This window comes from Vombatus ursinus, unplaced genomic scaffold (assembly GCF_900497805.2).
Source record: "Vombatus ursinus unplaced genomic scaffold, bare-nosed wombat genome assembly UNPS02014785.1, whole genome shotgun sequence".
NCBI classification, from domain to species: domain Eukaryota; kingdom Metazoa; phylum Chordata; class Mammalia; order Diprotodontia; family Vombatidae; genus Vombatus; species Vombatus ursinus.
Genome location: NW_020954563.1, coordinates 14,085,841 through 14,109,018, shown reverse-complemented (window position 1 = coordinate 14,109,018; position 23,178 = coordinate 14,085,841). Strand labels below are relative to the sequence as shown.

At 40.9% G+C, this 23,178-nt stretch overlaps 1 protein-coding gene across 1 annotated transcript; it reads right to left on the bottom strand.

Moving 5' to 3' along the window:
• Positions 1-3,844: 3,844 nt before the first annotated feature.
• Positions 3,845-10,545, bottom strand: LOC114046694 (rab11 family-interacting protein 1-like). The gene is made up of 5 exons (XM_027867117.1): positions 10,511-10,545; positions 9,141-9,482; positions 7,585-7,789; positions 6,875-6,965; positions 3,845-4,332 (listed from the first exon to the last, which is right to left on the bottom strand). The coding sequence occupies exons 1-5, from the start codon at positions 10,543-10,545 to the stop codon at positions 3,845-3,847; spliced, it is 1,161 nt and encodes a 386-aa protein (XP_027722918.1).
• Between the last annotated feature and the right edge of the window lie 12,633 nt (positions 10,546-23,178).

The following is a 23,178-nucleotide window of genomic DNA, read 5'->3' as shown; positions in this document are numbered from 1 at the left end:
TTTTTTTTTTTTAATGCAGAAAAGGCCGTAAAGAAATATAGACAAGCAGGACAGCTTTGAAAGCTACAAGTAAAAACTTATTAATATCCTTAAAAAGAAAAGCAAGTTGTAAATAGAGATCTGCAATTTCATGTTCAATCCTCTTTTTCTATTCTACTATGTATATATAAATGCCCATTTTATTTAGTGTTTGGTAAGTTCAGAACAGAAATAAATTTTTAAAAGAAAAATATTAAGGATTCAGAGAAGCATGGGAAGACTTATGTGAATTGATGCTAAGTAAGCAGAACTAAAAACATTACAATGACTTAAATGATGGAAATGGAAATTTAAAAAAGCAACCATAAATAATGACAAAGTTAGACCCAGAAGAAGAGATGAAAAAAAATATATCTCCCTCCCCTCATCAGCAGAGGTAGGTACTAGAGATATGCAACACTGCATGCAATATTAGACACACTTGATTTAGTTTTAACTGCTTTTTTCCTTCTGTTTTTGTTATAGGGGATAAGTCTCTGTGTGAGGGGAGGGGATAGAGGCTATATTTTAAAATGGAGGTAAAAAAAACCAAAAGATAACAGTTTTAAAAAATTGAGTTCTTCCTCTAGCCATAGCAGTAAAAGATACTTCCTTCCCATTCTCCTCTAATTTTTTCATGATAATATCCTTTGTATTCAGGTTATATATCCATTTTGAACCTATGTGGTAAAGTGATGGTCTAAACCTGATTTCTGCCAAATTGCTTTCCAGTTTTCTCAGCTGTTCCCTTTAAAAAAGAAGTCCCTCCCTAAGTAATTCATCTACCTAGGTTTATCAAATACTGCAGTACCATGTTTAATTACTCCTTTTTCTTGATTTTCGGATGTGTTCCTCTCTAATGGATTTTTTTCTGTTTTTTAACCACTACTAAATTGTTTTAATAACTATTGTTTAGAGACCTAGAATGCAACTAATACTATGTTCTCTTAGTACTTTTCTGATTTTTCTTGGGATTCTAGACCTTTCGTTCCTCCAAATGAATTATTGTTTTGTCTAATTCTATAGAGTTTCCCTCTGGTAATTTGATTGGTATAGCACTGAATCAGTAAATTGATTTAGATAGTATCATTTTTATTATATTACTACACTCCAACCATGAGCATATTATCTCTTCAATTATGTCTTCCCTTCTGTAAAGCGTTTTCTAGTTGCATTTATGTCTCCCGTTAATAAATTAACTTCTATTTTATGCATTTTGTAATTTTGAATTTATTTTTGTTAGTACCACATGAAAACGCTGATGATTTTTGTGGATTTTGTATCCTGGTACTTAATTCAAACTGTTAATAGTCTTACTTTCTTCACCAATTCTCTGTGGTTTTCTAAGTACATTATGTGATCTGCAAGGGTCCTCTTTGCTATTATTTATACCTTCAATTTTGTTCTCTTGTATTATTGCTAAAGCTAGCATTTCTAGAATTATGTCAAATGATAGTGAGGAGAGGGAACATCCTTACTTTGCTCATTTGTGCTGGGAGAGCTTCTAGTATTCCCTATTGTAAATATTAGCTTTTACTTTCAAAGATATGCTTCTGATCATATTAAAGAAGAGCCTTCTGGAAGGTCACTCTTGTGGGACGAAGGAAATGCAGAAGTTAACAGCTCGGTATTCAGAATACAATATGGCCTAGTATAAACACTGGATTTAGAGGAACTAGGTTTAAAGTTAGGGTTTGCTACTTACCACCCACTTCACTTTGGTCAAGTTACTTCTATTTATAAAACAAAGGGCCTGTACTATATGGATTGTAAATTATTCCTAGTTCTGCCCTTTGAGGCCAAGAACAAGTCTTAATCCTTTTGCACTGGACGGTCTCTCTCAACCTTTAAGCTTCCTTCTTACCCCCAAGAACCCCAGAACAGTGAACATGCTGACCTTACTAGCTTCTGATAGCCACATCCCAGAAGCTTTTTGTGTTTGTTTTCTGAAGGCTGTAGAGTAAAAGCATATGGGAAATTCAGTGTAGGAGTTGAAGGGATAACTTGCTTATTTCCCACATCTCCTGCCAATAAGACTAAGAGGCAGGGTCTGGAAAGCAAAGTGAGCCAACTTATTTCCAGCTTGGACTCTCCTTCCAGTTTAGTTGCCATGTTTGGGAGCTCACTCTAGAAATGTAATACATGAAAATTTCTGTCATATCATCACATTTACCTCTTTTCCTGCTGCTGTCCAAGCATTAACACATTGTATTAATATCTGTATTTTCGTAGGAATAAGCCAATGAATTATAAGAATTAGGGGAAGGCTGTTAGGTCACACCCACACATTGTTCTCTGTTCTCTGGAGTCTTGAAAGGGTCTAGTATACCTTTCTTCATCTTGCTAAAGTAGAGGTCATTCCTCATGAAATTTTGTACCATTATAACGTTATGTACCACTGATTTAATCAATTTGGACATAAATGAGGGTTGGTAGGACTCTCAATTCAACCTTGCAGACTTCATGTCATTGCACCATTTTTACAACCTGTTGTGGACAGAATGGGCCAAAGGACCTAAATTCAGTGACTAATATTTGTTTATAACCTTGATGTATTATCTGTAGATTTGGCCTAGAAAAGTGATCTAGGTAGTGGTGTCAAACTCAAATAGAAAAGAAGTCACTAACTTGTACATAAGGATCCTTGCTGGTACACATGGACTTAGTTCTAAAATGTAAATTATTGATGTTTTATTGTATTTTTATTTTGTCAAATTTCCCAATTGCACTTTAATTTGGTTTGAACTCTGTAGCATTGTAGGCCACATGGAGCAGCATGTTCAACCCCTTTGGTCTAGGCTACAGGAAATGGATGTTTCTAGGCTAAGTGTAAATCAGTTCGAAAATTACACTGTGACTCACAAAGAATGTGTAATTTCTTTCTAATGCTGGCTCCTGGGTGTGATCTGGCTCAATATTATGGAACTCTGTAAGGCTACAGAGACTCAGAACTGGTCTTTGGTACAGTAGGCCAAGAAAATTTGTTGTCAAGTTTTAGAAGAGAAACAAAGTAAAAATGACCATATTGTAAAGTGTCCCCATGAAATGATACACTAAAAAAATCTGGGTAAAGTCACAGGATCACAGATTTAGGGCTGGAAGAGATCCTAGATGTTATTTTAATCAATGCCCTTTTTAAATATGAGGAAACCGAGGCACAGAGAGGACAAGTAACGTAATGTACCCAAGGTCACAAAGGTAGTACAGTCACTCAGAGAAGGTCCTCCTTTTTATTCAATCACAAGTTGTGAACAGTACTATTGAGGACCATAGTCTCTCTGACAACATGCTCTAGATCTCTATGCATGCAGGCTACATATATATATGTACATATATATCCCTATCATAAAGTCAAAAGGGTTGTGCATGCATAAAATACCCCCTACCTATTTCCCCTGCATGGCATTAGAATGCCAGATCAAACACACTTATCACTTTTAACGACCGGCATTGTGTTCTACACCCTATAACTACTTAATAAATGAATTACAGAATTAAATGTGTTTTAGGGAAATCATTAAGTTGATCTCTCCCCTACAGAGGGAGTCAGAGAGGAGAACCCTGACAGAAAGTTAATAAACTCTTTTTAGTAGTTGTGCATCTTAAGTCCGTAATATGGGATAACTGTAGAGTCAGGAGCCCAGAATTTATACAGAACTAAGCCTGTATCAGCTATCAATAGCAGTAGGCTGATGATGGAAGGAATAGACATTTTCTTCTACATGAAATACGGTGCATTTTAAAGACATGTTTAGCATGTATATATGGGTCAAGTTTTTTTTTAAACATAGGCTGGTAAGTAAAAAGGCTGTTACAGCAGGAACAGTCATGCATCAGGGAATAAACCAAAACAACGAAGACATGAACCATAGCAACTATGTAAGCCCTTTGACGAACTTTGCTGTTTCTTTGAAGCAGGCTCTTTGGGAACCTGGTGCACTGGGGAGAAGGAAGGGGCAGATGAACAATATGTCTTGTTAGTATGTAGACTATTCTGGGATGTACAGTCTAAGTTCTCTGAAAAGATCTCCCAAAAGTCTTCACAGTCCCTTTCCTTTGGGAGGCTTGATTTCTTTTTGCTGAATGGAGTAAATGCCTTGCTGGCCAGGTCTGGAGCCTCTTGGCGTGGCAGCCGGAGTAAGGAGGGTGACATGGTTGGATAGCTACTTGAATGCTTTGGTATCGAACTGATACCTTCTGTGCATTGATTTAAATCCTGGAATATCTCTTGGCAGGAATGAAGTTTGAACCCCAAGCCTTGAGTACTGTCTTGTGTGTTGACATCTGTTTCCAGGGCCAGCATAACAGGTGATGCTAGTGGATTTAACAAAAAGAAAAAAGAAAAAAGAAAGAAAGAAACACAGAAAAACCAGAGGCAATAATTCACCCACTCCAAAGTTAGCTGGTTTGGAGTAAAGACTTTCTGAAAACTCACAAAGTTAGTATAGTTTGTCAATGGCAAAACATTGTAGAAACAAAAAGCATTTATTACATGCCTACTATGGACAATGCAGTGTACTAGATGTGGGGAGATACAAAAACAAAGAGAAAAATTAAACCTTGCTCTTACGGAACTTACATTCTACTGCAGAAGTACAAAATATACCCAGGGAGGTAACTATAAGATAACTGGTGGGTGAGGGAGGGAGAGGAGAATTACCAGTCAGGGGGATCATAAAAGCTTCTCTTAAGAGGTGGCATCTTGCCTGTCTTGGATTCTAAGAGGCAAAAGTGAGGAGGGAATGCATTGCTAGCATAGAGGATTGCCTATGCAATAACAAAGAGGTGGGAGATGAAATGCCAAGTTTGGGTAATAGCAAATATAACTATTTGGCTAGACTGGAGAATACTTTATGAATAGTGATATGAAATAAGCTGGGAAAGGTAGACTGGAGCCAGGTTGTGATAGTCTTTGAATGCCAAACTAGAGTTTTTACTTTATCCTAGAGGCAACAGGGACCACTGAAAATTATTGAACAAAGGAGTGGCATGGTGAGATCTGTGCTTTAGAAAGACTATGTTGGCAACTGTGTGGAGAATGGATTGTGCAGGGAAAGGATTGCAAGTAAGGTGATCGATTAGGAGGTGACTGCAGTAGTCCAGTTGAGAGGTGATAAAGGCCTGAACTAGGGTGGTGGCCTTATGAGAGGAAAGAAGGGGACCAATTTGGGAGATATGTTGTGGAGAAAGAATTGACAAGATTTGTCAACTGACTAGCTATGACAAGTGAGAGAAAATAAAGAGTCAATGAGTCCAAGATATCACAAGGGAGGATGTAGGTGCACTCAACAGAAACAGGGAAGAAGTTTTAGAGGAAAGGTCAGTTCAGGGCCCTTCTCCAAAGATAGAGATCCAATTTGGGACATGTTGAGTTTGAAGGGCCAAGGGATATCCAGGATATCTAGTAGGCATCTGATGATGTGGAACTCAGGATAGAAATTAGGGTAGATATATAGACTTGGGAGTCATCTCTACAGAGATGATCATTGAACCTGTGAAAGCTGATGAAAACACTACCAAGACAAATGTGGAGAGAGAAGAAGGCCCAAGACAGGTCCTTGTGGATATCCTCCCCTCCTCCCCCAAGGGAGCAGGAAATGAATAGTGACTCAGCAAAGGAGACTGAGAGGGAGCAGCACTAGGACAAACTGGAGAACCAGGTAAGAGTAGTATCAAGAATGCCAGAGGAGGAGTTTTTAGGAGGAAGAAGGTAGATCAATAGTACCAAAAGCTACAAATAGGTAAAAGGCTAAGACTGAGAAAAGGCCATCAGATTTAGCAATAAAGTGATCACTGGCAACTGGGGAGAAAGTAATTTCAATGTAGTAATGGGATAAGATTGCTAAGAAGCAAATGGGAAAGTAAGGAAGTAGAAACAAATGTAGATACTTTTTCCTAGGAAATTCGATGAAGGCAAGATACAGAATGATACTTGAAGGGATAGCAGGGTTAAATGATTTATTTTTTTAATAATGGGGAAAATTTGAGCATGTTTGCAGGCGGTAGGAAAGGAGTTAGTAGATAAGGAAAGGATTGCTGTGCAGTAGTGAGATCCTAGTTGAGATTAGATTAACATAAATTTGTACTGGGGCTCAACTAGTGCTGTGCAGCACAAGAAGGAAAAGAGAAGGCACATGGTAGGAGTAATCCATGATTGGGGGTGAGTATGGTATAAGAGCCAAAAAGACAAGAGAGTAAAGAAGTCACAAAGTCCTTGGGTAACTAACTATAGGGTTAAGCATGGGAAGGGAGGGAAATGTGTATAGAATGGGGGGGGGATGAATTGGAAAAGTAGGTAGGGATGAAGTAGATGGACTAGTTGGTGAGAGCACAGAAAAGGATTAAGAGAAGCAAAGCAGAGGGAAAGATGGAATGAAAAGAGTTTGTGACAGTAGAGAGGAATCTGAGAGTTCTAGATCACAGAGGTAGATCTGTCAGCTGAGGATGAGACCAAGGGTATCTCTGTGTGTGGTGGCAGTGGAGTAAAGGTGTAAGTCATGAGAGCTGAGGAGGTTGTTGAACTAGAAGGCCAGGGTTTTTGAGGGGGCATCAATATTTATATTCACAACCTCAAGTAAGTAGGTAGGGATTAAGGTAGAGAGGAAGACTTGTACTGAACTCCTTTGAGAAAGGAGGAGGAATGACCTAAGGGTCAACAGATGACTGTAACAAGGATTTGGATAGGGTGATATATAGACTGATGGAATAAACTTCAATGGTGAAAAGGTTACTGAATGATAGAAGCAAAGGGATGGTATGGAAGTGGCAGGGAAGAAGCAGTAAACCACTAACCTAAGGTTAAGTTCAGTTCTTATCAAATTACTGTTCTCTTCCAATCCTCTCAATAACAACTTACCTCTAGCTGGAAATGTGTATCCTGAAGAACTAGGGGCAGTAATTGATGCCTTCTCTGATTCATTAACATAGCTGTAGTCACCAATACTGGGCTGGAAACAAGGAACAAACAAAGGGTAATGGATCGTGTAGATGTGAAAACCCTATAGTTTCACGTGAGGTACTATTTCATAACCATCTGGCAGGTTCCTAAGCTGAAATCTGGCAAATTAATTAGCCTCAAGGATGAGGGATCTGGAATCCTAGCAACTATTAACTGAAATTTACTCAAATTTTGGTACTAAAAGAAATTCTGTCCCTGTATATGAGGATTAATGTTGCAGTGATTTAGGGGCTGCTTAAGACTAACTGCCACATCCCCATAATCCCTATACTGTGGCTTTAAAGAGCAGGCCCTTCCATATTTCAATTTACCTTGATACTGGTCAGAATCATATCATTTTGGGGGGGGGGCTAGGCAATGGGGTTAAGTGACTTGCCCAGGGTCATACTGCTACTAAGTATTAAGTGTCTGAGGCCGAATTTGAACTCAGGTCCTCCTGACTCCAGGGCCGGTGCTCTATCCACTGCGCCACCTAGCTGCCCCCCCCAGCTGCCCCCAAGAATCATATCATTCTTAAGAGATTAATGTGTAACAGGTTCTTTAAAAACAAGAGGAAAACTGAAAAGATTAGAAAACAAAAATGTCAGGAGACACAGATTCTTACTTACCATAGGAAAAGGATTTGCTTTATAAATCTTGCTTCTCTTATTCATTAATCTGCTGTGCAGTTTGCCAAAGGATGCCCATGACCCACTGTCTCTTGGAAAAACTGGCTCCCTGTCCTGGCCTGAAATCTCCATGAACTGAATACTGAGTTGTAGATGCCCAAGGTACTTGTTGGTCTTCTTGCTTTTGGACTGCAAGGTGAACCACCTACATGAAAGAAATTCCCAAGAAGTCACTGGAAGCCTGCACAGCTATGCTACCCTACTTTGGTTTCTGCCACTTTAGGAACTGCCCACATACTATGCCAGTGATACCACAGCCACTGAAATCTTACCCTACACATAAAATGAATCTTTTCTCAGGCAGCTAAAATAGAATTTCCTCCTAGCTTCACAAAACCCAGATTCCTCTTTTATTTCCATTTCCCTTCTATGTTTTGGGTCTGCTACCAAACACATTCTCCATCTTGGTTAACGTGTTTCCCTGGTTTAAAGGAAATGATTAGCATGTTGTTCAACAAAAGATTCCCTCATACCAAGTGGTCCTATAGAAATTGAACTTAATCAGAGATTAAAGAAATAATTGATGTGCTAAACTATCCTTTTTAGTCTCCCTTTACCCAAAGGCATTCTTAAAGAAAAGTTCTAGAAGTAACAAGCCTCAGTTACTCCTTTTCTTTCCTCTACCTTGATCACCAGGAATCTATGTTCCTCCTTCCACTAATTTCTTTGTTTCACCCTTTTCAATGGCATGATCCCTTCTCTCATTTTCCTCTCCTTAAGATTCTCCCTTCACTAAAAATGCAATTTTTATGTTGTTTTTCCCCCTCTATTGTTCAAGTGTATTCCCAGTAATATTTATAGCCCATTCTTGGTTACCCATGGTAATGGGAAACTGAAACTTGTGAATCTGTAGTCTAAACATTTCATTAAAGCTGATAATTTCAGCTTCTTTCCTCATTTAACCTTCTACCAGCTTAGATAATGGTAGACTCAATTGAATTTCATCTGGTGGAGAAATTGTTAGTGGGTAGCTAGCAGCAGGGAAGTTAGGCAAGGGCCTAATAATTCACAAGTTGGAAAATCATTCCTTAAATTGCTTTCTTGGTTTTATTTAAATATTTTCCCATTGCTAGGATCATATAGTCATTTTCTAAAGGGATTATAGCTTCGAGCCTTCAAGGAAGGGTAAAAGATTCATGGGTCCAAGAGACTGATGTGGTTTAATATTTTGTGATTTTTACTTAAAGCAGCCATGCATACTAGGGGACCCTTGATATAAAATGTCCATTTTACCTTTGGAGGGGAGAGTTGATGAGAAAGATTAATTTATTCTAGAGGGATAGCCCTACTAATTCACAAGGTCTTCATCCTAGACTGACACCCCTGCAGAGGATAGTGACTTTGACATGATGATGCATCCCTGTCTATTCATCTGCTACCCTTACTCCCTCCTGCTGCCTGCTTCAGCAGAATGAAGGAAGAGTTCAGAAATCCTGAATCTGTCCTGAAGTGTTTGAGAATCCCTCAATTGTGTGGGAAAAGCCAACTCTGCTCACTCATTGTTCCTCTTGGTTTTGTCTTGGAAAAGCTGCTTCAGAGAAATGGATATCTGGCCCAGGAACTGGTCTGCGAACCACTGTGAATGATGCTTGACTGTTAAGATGAGGTTAGGATCCTCCAAAATATCCAGTTTACCCGGCAACCGAAGGATGCAATCCTCTTTCCACTCAGGGCTCAGGTTATGATGCACCACTGAGGTCATATATTTCTCTTTCTGGAGCCGGATGATCACATAGGCATTGCTGAACCCAGAGCGTCCTTTGGCAGGTAGATTCTGAGCCCTAAGGATCGTCAGCTGCACGTGAGTTGGGTACCATTCCTTTTCCTTGACTGTCCTGCTGAGAAAAGAACCAGTGATAACTGAAGTCCCTTACTCATGCTAATTACACCCTATGCCAAGAAATGCCAGGTAGTAGAGACCAGAAGATTCAGATATACTTACAAATGATGTAAAGTCACTTAGTGGCTCCACTCAGAACCACTGGAGAGAGGACAGACTTTCTCTCGCTTCAGAGAGGGACCCTCTGAAGACTGCTAGGAGCAGAAGTTTCCAAAAGGGAAGCCAGTCTGTGGCAAGAAGGAATGGTACCTTTTGCTAATGGAAATTTGGATGGATTCAAAGGAGTTGAGTGTAACAGATTCCTTCTTGCTAGGAAGCTTCCTTTTCTGGAATCTGAGACTCTGGGAACATGGAACTCCCTTGGTATGAAAGGGAGGAGACCTCAGTGCTTCTCTATGTGGCAAATAGAGATAGGGAATCACTCTCAGGGGGATTCCCCTTGTGTGAAAGCAGAAGCCCCCTCAGGGATTCCCCTTGTGAGGAAGCAGAGACACCCAGGGGACTCCCCTTGTATGAAAGCAGAGATGGGGGGAGTCCTCTTTGGTGGAAAGACTCATATTCCCCTTTCAGAGAAGCAGAGACCTGTCCCCCAGGGGACATCCTTCCCCAGGGGAAGCACAGACTCTCCCAGGGGTTCCCCTTGTGAGGAAGTAAGAGATCCCCACGGGCTCCCCTTGGGAGGAAACAGACCTCTCCCCCTATACCCTTGTAGACATGCAGAGATTCTCCCCCGAGGCTGCCCTTTGGGGAAGCAGTGCCCCCCCACTCTCCTTGTGGGGAAGCGTGACCCCCCACCCCCTTTGTAGGGAAGTTGAGATCCCCTTCAGGGGACTCTGTATGTGGGAAAGCAGGGAACCCCCCCCGCCCCCACTCTTCTTGTGGGGACGCAGAGACCCGGGGGGACACCCCTTGTGTGCAGGTAGGGATGCTGGGGTGCCCCCCTCCTGCCAAGGGCCTGGGGCGGAGGCTGGTTCCTCCCGAGGGGGGGGTTAGCGGCGGGGACTCGAGCCGTGCAGCGTCCGTTACCCCTCGTGGGGCGCGCGCTCCTTCTGCTGTTCCATTCGCTGTCTCGCCGGCGGCGGAGTTTCGAGGTGTTCCTCCGGCTCATTCCCCGCGCACGCGCACAAGGAGGCTCTGGGGCTGCCTGGCAGCGTGCACGTGCGCGGCGCGAGGAGCTTGGAGATTCCCTTCTTACTTGCCCAGGCTGCGCTAGGGGCTGGAACCGCAGGGCTGTGGATGGGGAAGAGCAGCAAGCCCACCCCAGGCAGGGACAGAGCGGAACCTGCTCGCCTCGAAGGACATTCCCCATATGGACTTAGAGCCGGGCCTGGGATGCTTTGCTCAAGAGGGCATATCATCATAAATTTATAGCAGTAAAAGAACGTAGAGGCCGTCTGGTCCAATCTTCCGTATTTAACAGATGAGGAAACTGAGGCTCAGAGAGGATTTGCCCAAAGCCACATCGGCAGGGAATGACAGTAGGGTTAGGATTCAGGCCCCGACTGTAAAGCCAGCACATTTCCCCTCTATAGTAGGCTGCCTCTTGGAGGTCTTTCATAATTGGAAAGCAGATGTAGGGAAAAGAACATTAGCCGCGATGTCAGGGACTTCTAGAACCCCTGGAGCTATTAATTTACCAAGTGAACTGGAGCAATTCTCTTAGCACAAGTGGTTTAGCACAGAGGTATCAAACACGAGCCCAATGGCTGCTTGTGGCCAGCAACACTCCAGCCAGTGTTCCCAGAATCAGATTAAAATGGAATTGGGAAATATTAAATAAAATAAACAAAATACAATAAAACATAGCATTGCGTTTAAAAACTAAGTTAATATGCCCCTGCAAGGATCTTTGTGTAATTAATGGCTCCCCTCTACTACCCCCTTTCTATTTAGAGTATGACACCACTGACTTTAATGGATAGAGCCCTGGACTTGGAGTTAGGAAGACCTGAGTTCAAATCCCAATTCAGACCTACTTGCTGTATAATCCTGAGTAAGTCACTTAATTTCGCTAGGTCTCAGTTTTCTCATCTGTAAAATGGATTCAATGATCTCTAAGGTCTCTTCTAGCCCTAAATCTATAATTCGCCTCTGGGACCTCAATTAAGGATTAGACTAAAAATTCACTAAGAGCCCTTTCAACTCAATTTAAGATTATACAAAGCCAGGAGTCAAGGTGGTGGGAAAGTAATTGCCTCTGTTAAATCCTAGCTTACAACAGGATACAGAGAGGATTGTTTAGCCAGAGGCAGCAAAACAAACTAGCCTGAGACTTGAGTCCTTCCACTTTCCCATTGGTTTCTGTGTGTACCGGAGCTATCTCTGTTGAGTGTACACAAAGTCTCAGGTTCCTCAGCTAATGAAAGCTTTCAAAACACCCAGTCCTGGTAAAAATCCAGATAAGAATCTGGATGCCCCCATCTGAGTCAGGAGATTAAATTGCACCATACCGTGAATGGAGTGCAAGAAACAGAATAGGGTCTGCCAATGAATGGAGATGAGGAATGCTCTCAAATTTGAGTTTTGGTACCTAGGGGCATGTTGTGACATTTCCTTGGTCTTTAGTCTGTGGGGGAAAAGCAAATTGCAGGTCACTCATTAACATTTCCTTAGCTCTGCTGCTTTAGAGGAGACAGGCTTCTTCCGTTAAGACCATCTCTGAGAAGTATCTTCCTGGTCCTCAGATTCAAGCAATTAAAATAATAAATTTTAGAACTGAACAAAGACTTTAGAGATCATTGAATCTAGCCCTTTTTTCTTTGACTGTGTTCCTATTCCCTTTTAATTTGGGGTACATGTAGTGGGGTGGCGAACACTAGATTCAAATAAATATGGACTTTACAGAGAAAAGAACAAAGCAGTAGAAATTCAAGTGTTTATCAGTGGGTGTGAATTTCTTCTCACTCACAGATTTCAAAAACGAATTACAGCTCCAGCTACCATTCTTAGTGCAAATTTAACAGCACTGCTTGTGATGATCACACATCCTCAGTGCCACTAATGAGCATATTAGCAAAAGGAGCCTTGGTAATTAGATGGAACATCAGAACTGTAAGCAGAGGGTCCTGAAATAAGGCCTTCTGGGCAAAATTGACTCCTGGTGGTGTGGTCCTCAGACCCAGACCTGGTCTTGACCTTGACCCCAGGGGGCCAGAGAGGCCCCATCCATTCTCTGTGCCTGGCCTTGAGAAGCATTTCTATGAGTTGAGAAAAGCTAAGAGAGAAAGGGACAGGATTCAGGATTCTTTATTCTTTCTCCTATCTCCTTTCTACCCTCCATCTCCCACCACCCAGTAGCCAACATGCATTAACACTGCTGCTGCAGAGAGCAAACTTTGGAACTGTTGATATTGGTTGTTTTTAACTTGCTCATGCAGAATATCTACTTTCTGTAATTCCTGCTCCTTACCCACTTGTCCGCCTGGCACAAATAGGCCCAGATTAACTGATTTCTCACAGATCAAATGGTTGGATGAATTCTAGGTTTTAATCAAGGCTACTTCTGCCTCTTAGCTCTGAGTAAGGAGAATTTTCATTCATTAATATAGAGGGAAAGAGTATTGAATTTGGAGGCAGGAAATGTGGCATAGAATCTTAGTTCAAACTCTTATTAATTCTATAACCATTGGCAAAGCATTTAACCTATGTAAGCCTCGGTTTTCTCATCTGTTAATTGGGGATAATAATACTTTCCCTACCTATCTCAAAGGCAGGGATGATGTGAGGAAAATGCTTTGAAAACATTAAAGTATTATAAAAATAGGTAATTATTGTCACACTGTTAATTCCAACACGTACTTATTAATCCTTTGAGTCTGATTAAATTATGCATGCGGAACAGTGCTCTAGGTGCTGTGCTCAATTCTTTTGTATGATAAACTCAGTGATAGCAATAATTGGGGCACCTATGTGGTACAGTAGATAGAGCAACAGGCCTGGAGTCAGGAAGACTCATCTGAATTCAAATCTAGCCTTACTGGCTATGTGACCCTGGACATGTCACTTAATGTTGTTTGCCTCAGTTTCCTCATCTGTGAAATGAGCTAGAGAAGGAAATGGCAAACCACTCCAGTATCTTTGCCAAGAAAACCTCAAATGGGGTCACAAAGAGTTACACACGACTGAACAACAACAACTGTTGATAACATGGGTCTGTCTATATTGGCATTGTTCCTCCTGTGATAACCTTCCTCCCTTTAGCACTTCCCTCTTCGAAGTCTTTGACTTTTGCATCCTGTCTTCCCACCCAAAGGGGATACCTGATGGGACTGAGCATATACCCTGAAAGGAAGTAACTCAGGAAGGATTTGTTTTTTCAGTCACAAATGGGGAAGACATTCCATTTATCTTGGTTAAAATTAAATTCTACCAGTGGAGGTCCAAGGTCTAGACCCGCCCTCTACTTCCTGAGGAGTTTTGGTTATTCCCTGCAGGGCTGAATTTTTGTTTATTCATTTATTCATTTAACAAATTTATGAAGTACTTTCTTGTATACTGTGGGAAATGCTTTATAAAGGACACAGTCCCTGACCTCATGGAGTTCATAGTTTAGGATGAGTTAGGATCCAAATAAATACATGAGTAAATCAAGGATGCTCCCTTTCCCTATTATTATTTGATATAGTTCCACAAGAAGTGCTAGCATCAGTAATAAGACAAAAGAAAAAAGTTAAAAGCATAGACATAGGCAAAGACAAGACAAAATTATCCCTATTTGCTGAAGATGAGATGGCTATATACATGACCTCTCTCTCCCCCTTCCCCCCTTGAATTCTGACATGGCCTTTAGTGGCTAAATGGAGGATGGATTGGAGTAGGGAGACACCTGAGACAGGGAGACTAATAAAGCTTTTATAATAGTCCCATAAATATTCAACCAAGGCTTGATCTAGGGTAGTGGCTGTGTGAGAGGAGAGAGGGGGTCATATGAGAGATGTTGTGAAGATAAAAACCACAAGATTTGACAACAGATTCAATATGTGGAGAAGGTTCGAATGGGTGATTGACAATGATATCAAAGTTTTGAGCCTGGATGACAGGTTGGTTGCTGGTACCCTTCACAGTAATAATGACATTCTGAAGAGGGAAGGGTTTGGGTCGGGGAAGATAATGTGTTCTCAGCACCTACAGCCCACCTAATTTGAGATGTCCAAGATGACTGGAGTTCAGAAGAGAGATAGGGCAGGACATATAGATCTGAGAATCATTGACAAAGAGATGATATGTGAACCCATGACAGCAGATGTGATCATCAAGAGAGATAGTATAGAGGGAAAAGAAAAAAGTCACCAGGAAAGAACCTTGAATGGTACCCATAGTTAGTGGTCATGACCCTCAAAGATCCAGGAAAGGAGGCAAGAAGGAGTAGTCAGAGGAGAAGTTGATCAGTGACCAACAGTATCAAAGAGAAATCATTGAAGATTAAGAAAAGTCCATTTTTTTTTTGGTTAGGCAATTGGGGTTAAGTGACTTGCCTAGGGTCACACAGCTAGTAAGTGTCAAGTGTTTGATCTGAGGTCGGATTTGAACACAGGTCCTCCTGACTTCCAGGCCAGTGCTCTATCCACTGTGATACCTACCTGCCCCATAGGAAAAGTCCATTTGACTTGATAATTAGGAGATCATAGGTACCTTTGGAGAGAGAAGTTTCAGCTGAATAATGAAGTCAGAAGCCAAATTGCAGAGGATTTGGAATACAGTGAGAAGATAGGAAGTGGAGGCAGTATAGACAGCTAGTGTACACAGCTGTCTCAAGTTGTTTGGCTGAGAAAGGGAGGAGACATATAGGACCATAGCTGCCTAGGTTAATCTCTGTGACATGATATCTATATTAGACATACATTTATGTGTATATATTGCTTCTTGAGGGCAGGGACTGTTTGATGTATCTGTTTGATTCTCTGGTAGCTGTGGAAGTGAAGAGCACATAGTAGGTGCTTAATAAATGTTTATTGATTGAACAAAAAAACTAACATTTTACACAATTCCAAGCACTATTTTCAGAAGCAAACTCAATAAGAAAAACCACCTTTCTTATCTTGGATTCCCTGGTTGCCAGTTTGGATCTTATTGCATGTAATGGTGTGTAGAGAGAACAGGGTGACTATGAAAATTTAGGCAAGACTCATCTGCCAAGCATCCCCTGCCCCCTAACAAGCAAAGTGGTTCTTGCAGGCACTCTCCATTGGCTCCCAGCTTCCTCCTCTCTGCCTGCTCTGGTGACTCAGCTAGCTTGGCTCAATCCCCAGAGGTCAGAGGCTTCTTGTTGGATGCCAGGCACTTTGAGACCCTAACACTTCATATTCGCAGCCACAAAGTCAGATGGGAACCAAAGAAGCAAAATCTGGAGAAGAGGAAGAGGCGGTAGAATTCTCACCCCAGCTGCTGCCCAGATTTGTACAAGAGAGGTGTGGGTGCCATGCGATAATTAATGAGCCTGGCAGCACTGGGAGCTCTAGCAGGTGGCTAGCTCTTCTGAGAGGCGCCCTTCACCCTTCGTCCTTCCGGCTGACACCTAAGGAAGCAAAGCTGGCTACTCTGCAGGCCCCACTTTTCTTTCTCCTCACAGAGGACAGGCCCTCAGAGGCTTTTAGAAAGAGGTGAGAGGAGGATTTGTTTTGACTGTCACATCCTGGTTAATTACAATTCCAGTCCCCTGGAGGCCCAGGCAGGCTAAGACACACAAAGAAGGAAGCTGTTTTGGTTGTGTGCACAGAATCATAGCATTTATTTTATTTTATTTTTTGCATTTACTTTTTGATTTCATTTTTCCTCAATTATATATAAACAAAAACTTTTAACATTTGTTTAAAAAAATTTGTGTTCCATATTCTCTCCTTCCTTCTCTCTTCTCTCTCCTCCTTGAAAAGGCAAGCAATTTGATATAGATTATACAAGAATCATAGCATTTAAAGCAGGAAAGAACCCTAGATGTCACTTACTCTCTCTTTTTTAAAAACATATACACATTGGGAAACTGAGACCTAAAGATATTTGGGTGGCTTGCTCAAAGTTACAGAAGCAGGAGATGGCAGTGCTAGAATTTGAACCTGGGACCCCATTTAGACTGCTCTTTTTACTACCTAGACTGCCACACTTTCCACCGAATAACACTGCAAAGTAATTAGTATGTCTGCTTGCCCAGAGTCCCCTGGCTTTACGCTTATATGGTCTGAGCTTCCCCAGAGATCAATTCCCTTTGGCTCATTGCCCCTTCTTAGAATTACCCTGGCAAAATATCCAAATACAGTTTACATTATAAATATAAGTAATATATAACAAATATATAAAGATATAATAATTATATTATATTATTTTGACCTTATATAGTTAGTTCCTTATAGTTATATTTAGGCATCCACAAAAGTGGGTAACAGGGTCTCTAACTCCTATAAAAAGCACTCAAGATAACAAATGGTATCAGAACAGTTAACAAGCATTCTCTAAAAATATTTTTTATTTCATTAAATATTTCCCAATTATGCTTAAAATATTTTTAACATTCATTTTTAAAAATTTTGAGTTTCAACTTCTCTCTCTCCCTCCCACCCCTCCCCAACCCTTTGAGAAGGCAAGCAATATGGTATTGATTATGCATCAATAAACATTTATTAAGTGTTTACTATGTACTAGGTACTGTGCTAGGTACTAGGAATACAAATACAAGGAGAAGGAAAAGACTGTGCCTACCCTCCAGGATCTTATATTCTAATGGAGGAAGAACGCAATTAAAGGGAGCTGAAAGGGGGGTAGTGAAGATACTTGGAGCCTGGCTTGGCAGAAAGAGTCCTTCGGAGATAAGCCATCAGTTGCTGTTTGTTCTTCGTTGTGGAAGAGAACCATGACATCAGGGAGGTAATGCCCTGACATGCAAGTGAATAGGATTTAAGTGAAGGAGGACTATGCACTTTCTCCTCCAGAGCCATATGAGCCCAGTGACGAGATATAGGTCAGCAGGACTGGAGATGGCCCCCTGTCAATCTGTTAGTATCCTGCTGGCTCCACCATCCATCCTGTAACTTTCCATACCAAAATATCCCTCCCTGGTTCCTATCTGTGCTTTGTCCCCTGTTAGACTGTAACTTTCTTGAGAGCAGAGACTTTCTTTGCTTTTATACTTTTATGCTTATATCTCCAAGCTTAGCACAGTGCCTGGAACAGCCCTGTGAGGGACTGTCTGATGTTGGCTACATGCCACGTGGGGGTTGTGGCAAGATGGGGCAGGGACAGGATACAGGGAAGTAACCAGAGCTCACGCTCCTGAGGCAGGGGGCTGTGCCATGTGGAGTTGTGGTGAACTGGGGTAGGAACAGGATACGGGGAAGTAGCCGGAGCATGTGTTCCTGAGGCAGGGGGCTGTGCCATGTGGGAGTGGGACGGCAGAGAACGAGCTCCCTTTGTCTAGTCCTCTCCCTAGGTGCAGCGCTAACCCCAGACGTCTCCTTCCGGTATCTAGGCCTAGCTTCCTTTGTCATGTACTCTCCCTTGGTGCAGTGCTAACCCCAGACATCCCCTTCCGGTATCTGATCCTACAATCAATCACTAGTAGGCGGGCTGAGGAGGAGGGGCTAGGAAGGTATATAAGAGGTGGTAGGGGTCGGAGCTCGCTCTCTTGCTCCTGCTCTTGCTTTCCTGCTTGGCCTTGCTGTGATGGTCTCTGAATAAAGTTCGAGTGCTTGCACCTCCCGATCGGCTTGTCTCTGTGTTTATCCGGGTGGGCTCTGAGGACTGGTGAGTATGACCCTGGCAGCCTACTCCTGTTAGAAGGAGAGTGTACGGCACGACTGGCACACAGCCCTTTGATAAATACTTTTTCATTTATTTTGTACCAATCTGAGACATTTAATAACTCTTCCAGCTGTGGCCATCTCTTAGGTCAGGAAAGTCCACTTTTAGGTCTCTTACTTGTGTTCAGAATGGGAAAAGGAAATGTAAAAGATGGCCAAGATCTCTCATCTTCAGTTATATTGCCAAGAACATGCAACTCCCATAGGCTTCTGCTCCAAGGTAGCTATTAACAGTTCAGCATCTGCTAAGCTCTCTTTAGAAAAAAGGAAGAAGGGAAGAAGGTGAAAAAGTAGCCATAAGGAGTAAAAGGTATTGATTAGGTGAGTTCCCTAATCAATCTTTACAGTAGTCACTGAAAGTATTACCATCACCATTTTACAGATGAGGAAACAGAGGCCCAGAAAAGTCATCAAATCATAGGATTATGGCATTTAGAGATGTAAGGGACTTTAACCCTGAAATTCCTTGCCCAAGATTACAAACTGGTTCTGTCCTTGGAAATAGCTCTGGTGTAACACCCATAGTATAGTGCAAATAGTATTAAATTTGGAGTCAGGGGACCTGAGTTCAATTTCTGAATCTACCACTTATTATCTGTGTAATCTTGGGAAAGACACTTGAATCCTTTGGCTGTCACTTACCTCATATATAAAATGAGAGGATCCGACAGATGGCATTGAATGTCCCCTCTAGCTCTAAAATCTATGACTTTCCTCACTCCTTGATACCCTGTTCCTCAGTGGCTCATGGCTATACACATAGGAGGATGAAGGTGGGAAATGTGGGAGCTAGATTGTCTAACATGGGGAAATGATGCACAATATAGTTAGGCAAGAGTCTTTCAAGGTCAAGAAGACATATAAAGATAGCCATCAGCATGGAGACAGGCAGACTCTTGCCCTGCTGCTGTTTTCCATGATAAGGTAAAGCTGTGGGATATGAGCAGTTGATGTGAATGGCAGCAAAAGACTGGAGGGGAAAATCAGCATCAAATCCAGATTACTGGTATATGCCTCTCAATGGGTTTTGATTCTAAGCACCTGAGCAATGTTTCTTTGAACTCTTGGATTTCTTTTGGGGGTGGGGCGTGAGATCAGACAGGGTAGTTTGTTTGCAAACAATGGGAAATTTTAATCTAAGCACTTGAACCATGTTCTTTGAACTCCTAGATTTTGTCTTGCCCACAGTCTTTAAAAGGTTTAGAGTACCTGGTCTAGAAAGAAACCATGTGCACCTGGTTTGTGCTGTTTAAATATATTTGGTTTTTATTATTTTTTCTCCTAAAAATTTAAATTAAAGAACTGTATGTCGATGACGTCCTTTCATGAGAACCGAAGCAGGGAAGGTTAGAAGGTGAAGTTTCCCATGTTTGGAAGTTGGATCAAGAATCTAATTGATTAAATCCATGCTAATCTCTTAGACCACCAAGAGGAGTGCTTGCCACACATGAGAAGTAAGGAGCTAGGAGAAGGAGATAGAGAAAGAAGGTCTCTGAGAGCTGGAGTGAGCTTGGCCTTATCCCAATGAGTTCATTAACTAGAAACCCTAACATTCGGGAGGGAAACTTGCCTTTGTAGGAATCAATGAGATTTGGTGGGATAAGACTCATGACTGGAATATAGCTCTGGAAGGGTACACCTTATTAAAAAGAAGCAGGATAGGTAAAGGAGGCAGCATTGTATGTTAAGAATATCTATTAATTTGAAGAAGTCTAGGAACCAGATGGGGATGAACGGCAGAGAGCATTTTAAAAACTTACACATCAGCAAGATCTCCAGTGAACTAATGGAACCAGATAGGTAAAAAGAAAGGATGGGAGTGGGTTGGAGTAGCATTGAATATTTAGAAGATATGCTCAAGAAACCAGAGGAAAAGTATGGTGAAGAGTCTGGGTGATGATCAACGGAGGCCGAAACAGGTAACATAGTCATGAAATATACTATAGACCCCAAAAACAGAAAGGAGAAATATGTGAGGTGTTTAGAAAATAGATCATAAGACTTCTGATGGAGCCTATGAGTGAACAGGAACAAAACGGCTCAATTCTCAAACATGCAGCTCAAAAGAGATAAAACAAAAGAATGCCAGACTCAATTAGGATTAAGAAAATAAAAAGAGGAAGAGAAATAGTAAATACCTTTATTCAGCCTAAATTGGCAAAAGGGGACATTCAGAAGGCTGCAGTCTACTAAGCAGGGGTTCCACCCATAGGTGCTAGAGTGAGGCTGGCGCAATGATTCAGCCAGTAAACCCCAAGGCAGTTACACATGCCAGCCAAATAGAATCTTTCACTGAGGAGGCCCCAGAATATTTAAGATCTACAGAAGTCTGGGCCCAGACAGAACCAGAACCTGCAAAACAACAAAGTTCCCACTGAAAGGACAGTGATCACTCCACATACCCTGGACACAATGAAAGTTAGCAGCAGACTGACATAGCTGCTCCCACAGGCTTAAAACATTCTGAAGGTTGTTCATTAAAAATACAGATGAGCTAATGGGGGTAGGGAACCAGCCACCATGTTGTGTTCAGCAGACAATACATATCAGGGACCAAACAGGGGCCCACCATCCTGTCCAATTTTACAGAAGGAATTAGAACCTGATAAAAGTCTCAATTTAGTAAGTAAAGTTGGAAATAGGAATAAAAGAAAAATATGTTGGCAATGAAGAAATTTTTTTTTTTTATTAATTTGGGAACATTGAGGACACAAGCCCTAGAGGAAGAGAGTATCTTCACAGTTACTATAGGCAGAGTCTCAGATAAATGCATGGCTTACCTACAAGACCAATTGCAATTCCTGGAAAAAAGTAAACAAGAGATTAAGAAGAATATTATAAATGAAATGATAGCTCTATAGGAAAGATTTGGAAGTAAAATAAACAGTTTTATGTAAGTCATACAAAATGGATTCCTTGAAAATTAGAATTGAACAAACAGAACCCATGAGAAATATGAGAACAGAATCAAAAGACTGAAAAAAATGTAAGGGATCTCTTATCATGAATAATTCTTAAATTAATAGTGGTTTATATGAATTTTTTTCTTTCCTGCAGGATTATACTGAAGTTTGCTGGGTAGGTTATTCTTGGTTGTAAGCTCTTATCTTTTTATTTTTGCAATATCATGTTTCAAGCCTTCCTGTCCTTTATTATAGCTGCCGTATCTTGTGTGATCCTGATTAATTTTTTTCTGATTATTTTTCCTTAGTACTTGAACTCCTTCTTTCTGGCTACTTACAGATTTTTTTTTTTAATTTCACCAGGAAGCTCTGGATTCTGACTATGACATTTCTAGCAGCTTTTGTTTTAGGTTTTCTTTCAGGATGTGAACAGTAGATTCTTTCTATTTTCACTTTACCTTCTGGTTTAATAGGTCTGAGCAATTTTCGTTTATGATTTCTTAAAATAAGATAACCAAATTTTTTTGTTGTTGTGGTTTTCAGTTAGTTTGAGGATTATTAAATTATTTCTCTTTGACCTGTTTTCTAGGTTGTTTGTTTGTGATAAGAGATCCTTTACATTTTTTTCAAATTTTTTCAATCATTTTATTGTGTTCTCTATCTGCTATAAACAGAGTAGCTCTTAATTTTTTGACTTGCCTTAATCATAATTCTAAATTTCTGAAGTTGTAGGAAACAACAAGTGGAAATTTTATTCTGGATCTGATTCTTGTCAGCACTGGACAAGAAATGACTGGGGAAAGTGACCATTACATCTAAATAGTAAAAAGAAAAGGAGAAAGGCAGAAATAATCTGACATATATCCTAGATTTTTCCTTCCTTTCTTCCTTCCTCCCTTCCCTCCTCCTTCCCTCTCTTCCTTCCTTCCATCCATCCATCCATCCATCTATCTATCTATCTATCTATCTATCTATCTATCTATCTATCTATCTATCTATCTATCTACCTATCTTTGGGTACTGGATCTCCCTATTTCACCCTCGCTAGAAGTTCAGCCAACCACTCACTGACCCAATCCCAGTGCTAATTGGCATGGAATCATTGATCTGCTTAGTTTCCTACCTGGGCCAATTTGTTCCTCTTTAGGCAGCCTGGTGGTCTCTTTCTTTCTTTTTTTCAGCCAAAGACAAGGTTTATTAGAACATCCATCATATTGGGCAGACTCTTAAGGAATCTGAGCAGTGACTAGATTTTAAGAATCTGAGCATTGGTTAGATTTTAAGAATCTGAGCCTTGTTCTTCATTCTTTTTTTTTAAATTTTTATTAATTTATTTTGATTTATCAACAATTACTTCCATAAGCTTTTGAGTTTTAAATTTTCTCTCCCTCCCTCCCCACATCCTTCCCTAAGATGGCACACAATCTGATATAGGTTATACATATACATTCCCATTAAAGATATTTTCACATTAGTGATGTTGTAAGGAAGAATTAGAATCAATAGGAGGAACCCTGCCCCACCATATTGGTGCCAGACTTAATGCAGACACTGGATCAGCTTTAGCCCCACTATAGGTCAGAACTCCTAAGCTTAAGCAACCCACCAGCCTCAGCCTCCCTGTAGCAGGGATTACAGGCATTAACCACCACACAAGGCTATCCTATCTTTTAGTAGACAATATTTCAAAAGATTCCAAGAAAAGGATAGGTAGGATCCCACTGACTAAAATTCTACAGGGCAAGTCAACCCAGGAGGGATGGGAAAAATGAATTTTTAAAAATTTAGTCTTTTATTTTTCCCCAATTGCATGTAAAAACAATTTTCAACATTTGTTTTTTAGAATTGAATTCCAAATTCTCTCCCTCCCTCCCTACCCCCTTCACTGAGAAGACAAGCAATTTTATATAGGTTATACATATGTAGTCATGCAAAACACATTTCCATATTAGTCATGTTGTAAAAGAAAACATAGACCAAAATAAAACTCCAGGAAAATAAAGAA

Bases quoted from the DNA above. Each gene is read 5' to 3' on its own strand.
- LOC114046694 (XM_027867117.1), bottom strand. From the start codon at position 10,545: ATGGAACAGCAGAAGGAGCGCGCGCCCCACGAGGG. The intron at 7,790-9,140 runs GTGAGCAGAGTT...TCTTTCATGTAG, and splicing joins AAAACCAAGAGGAACAATGA to GTGGTTCACCTTGCAGTCCA. The intron at 6,966-7,584 runs GTAAGTAAGAAT...CCTTGTTTCCAG, and splicing joins AAGCAAATCCTTTTCCTATG to CCCAGTATTGGTGACTACAG.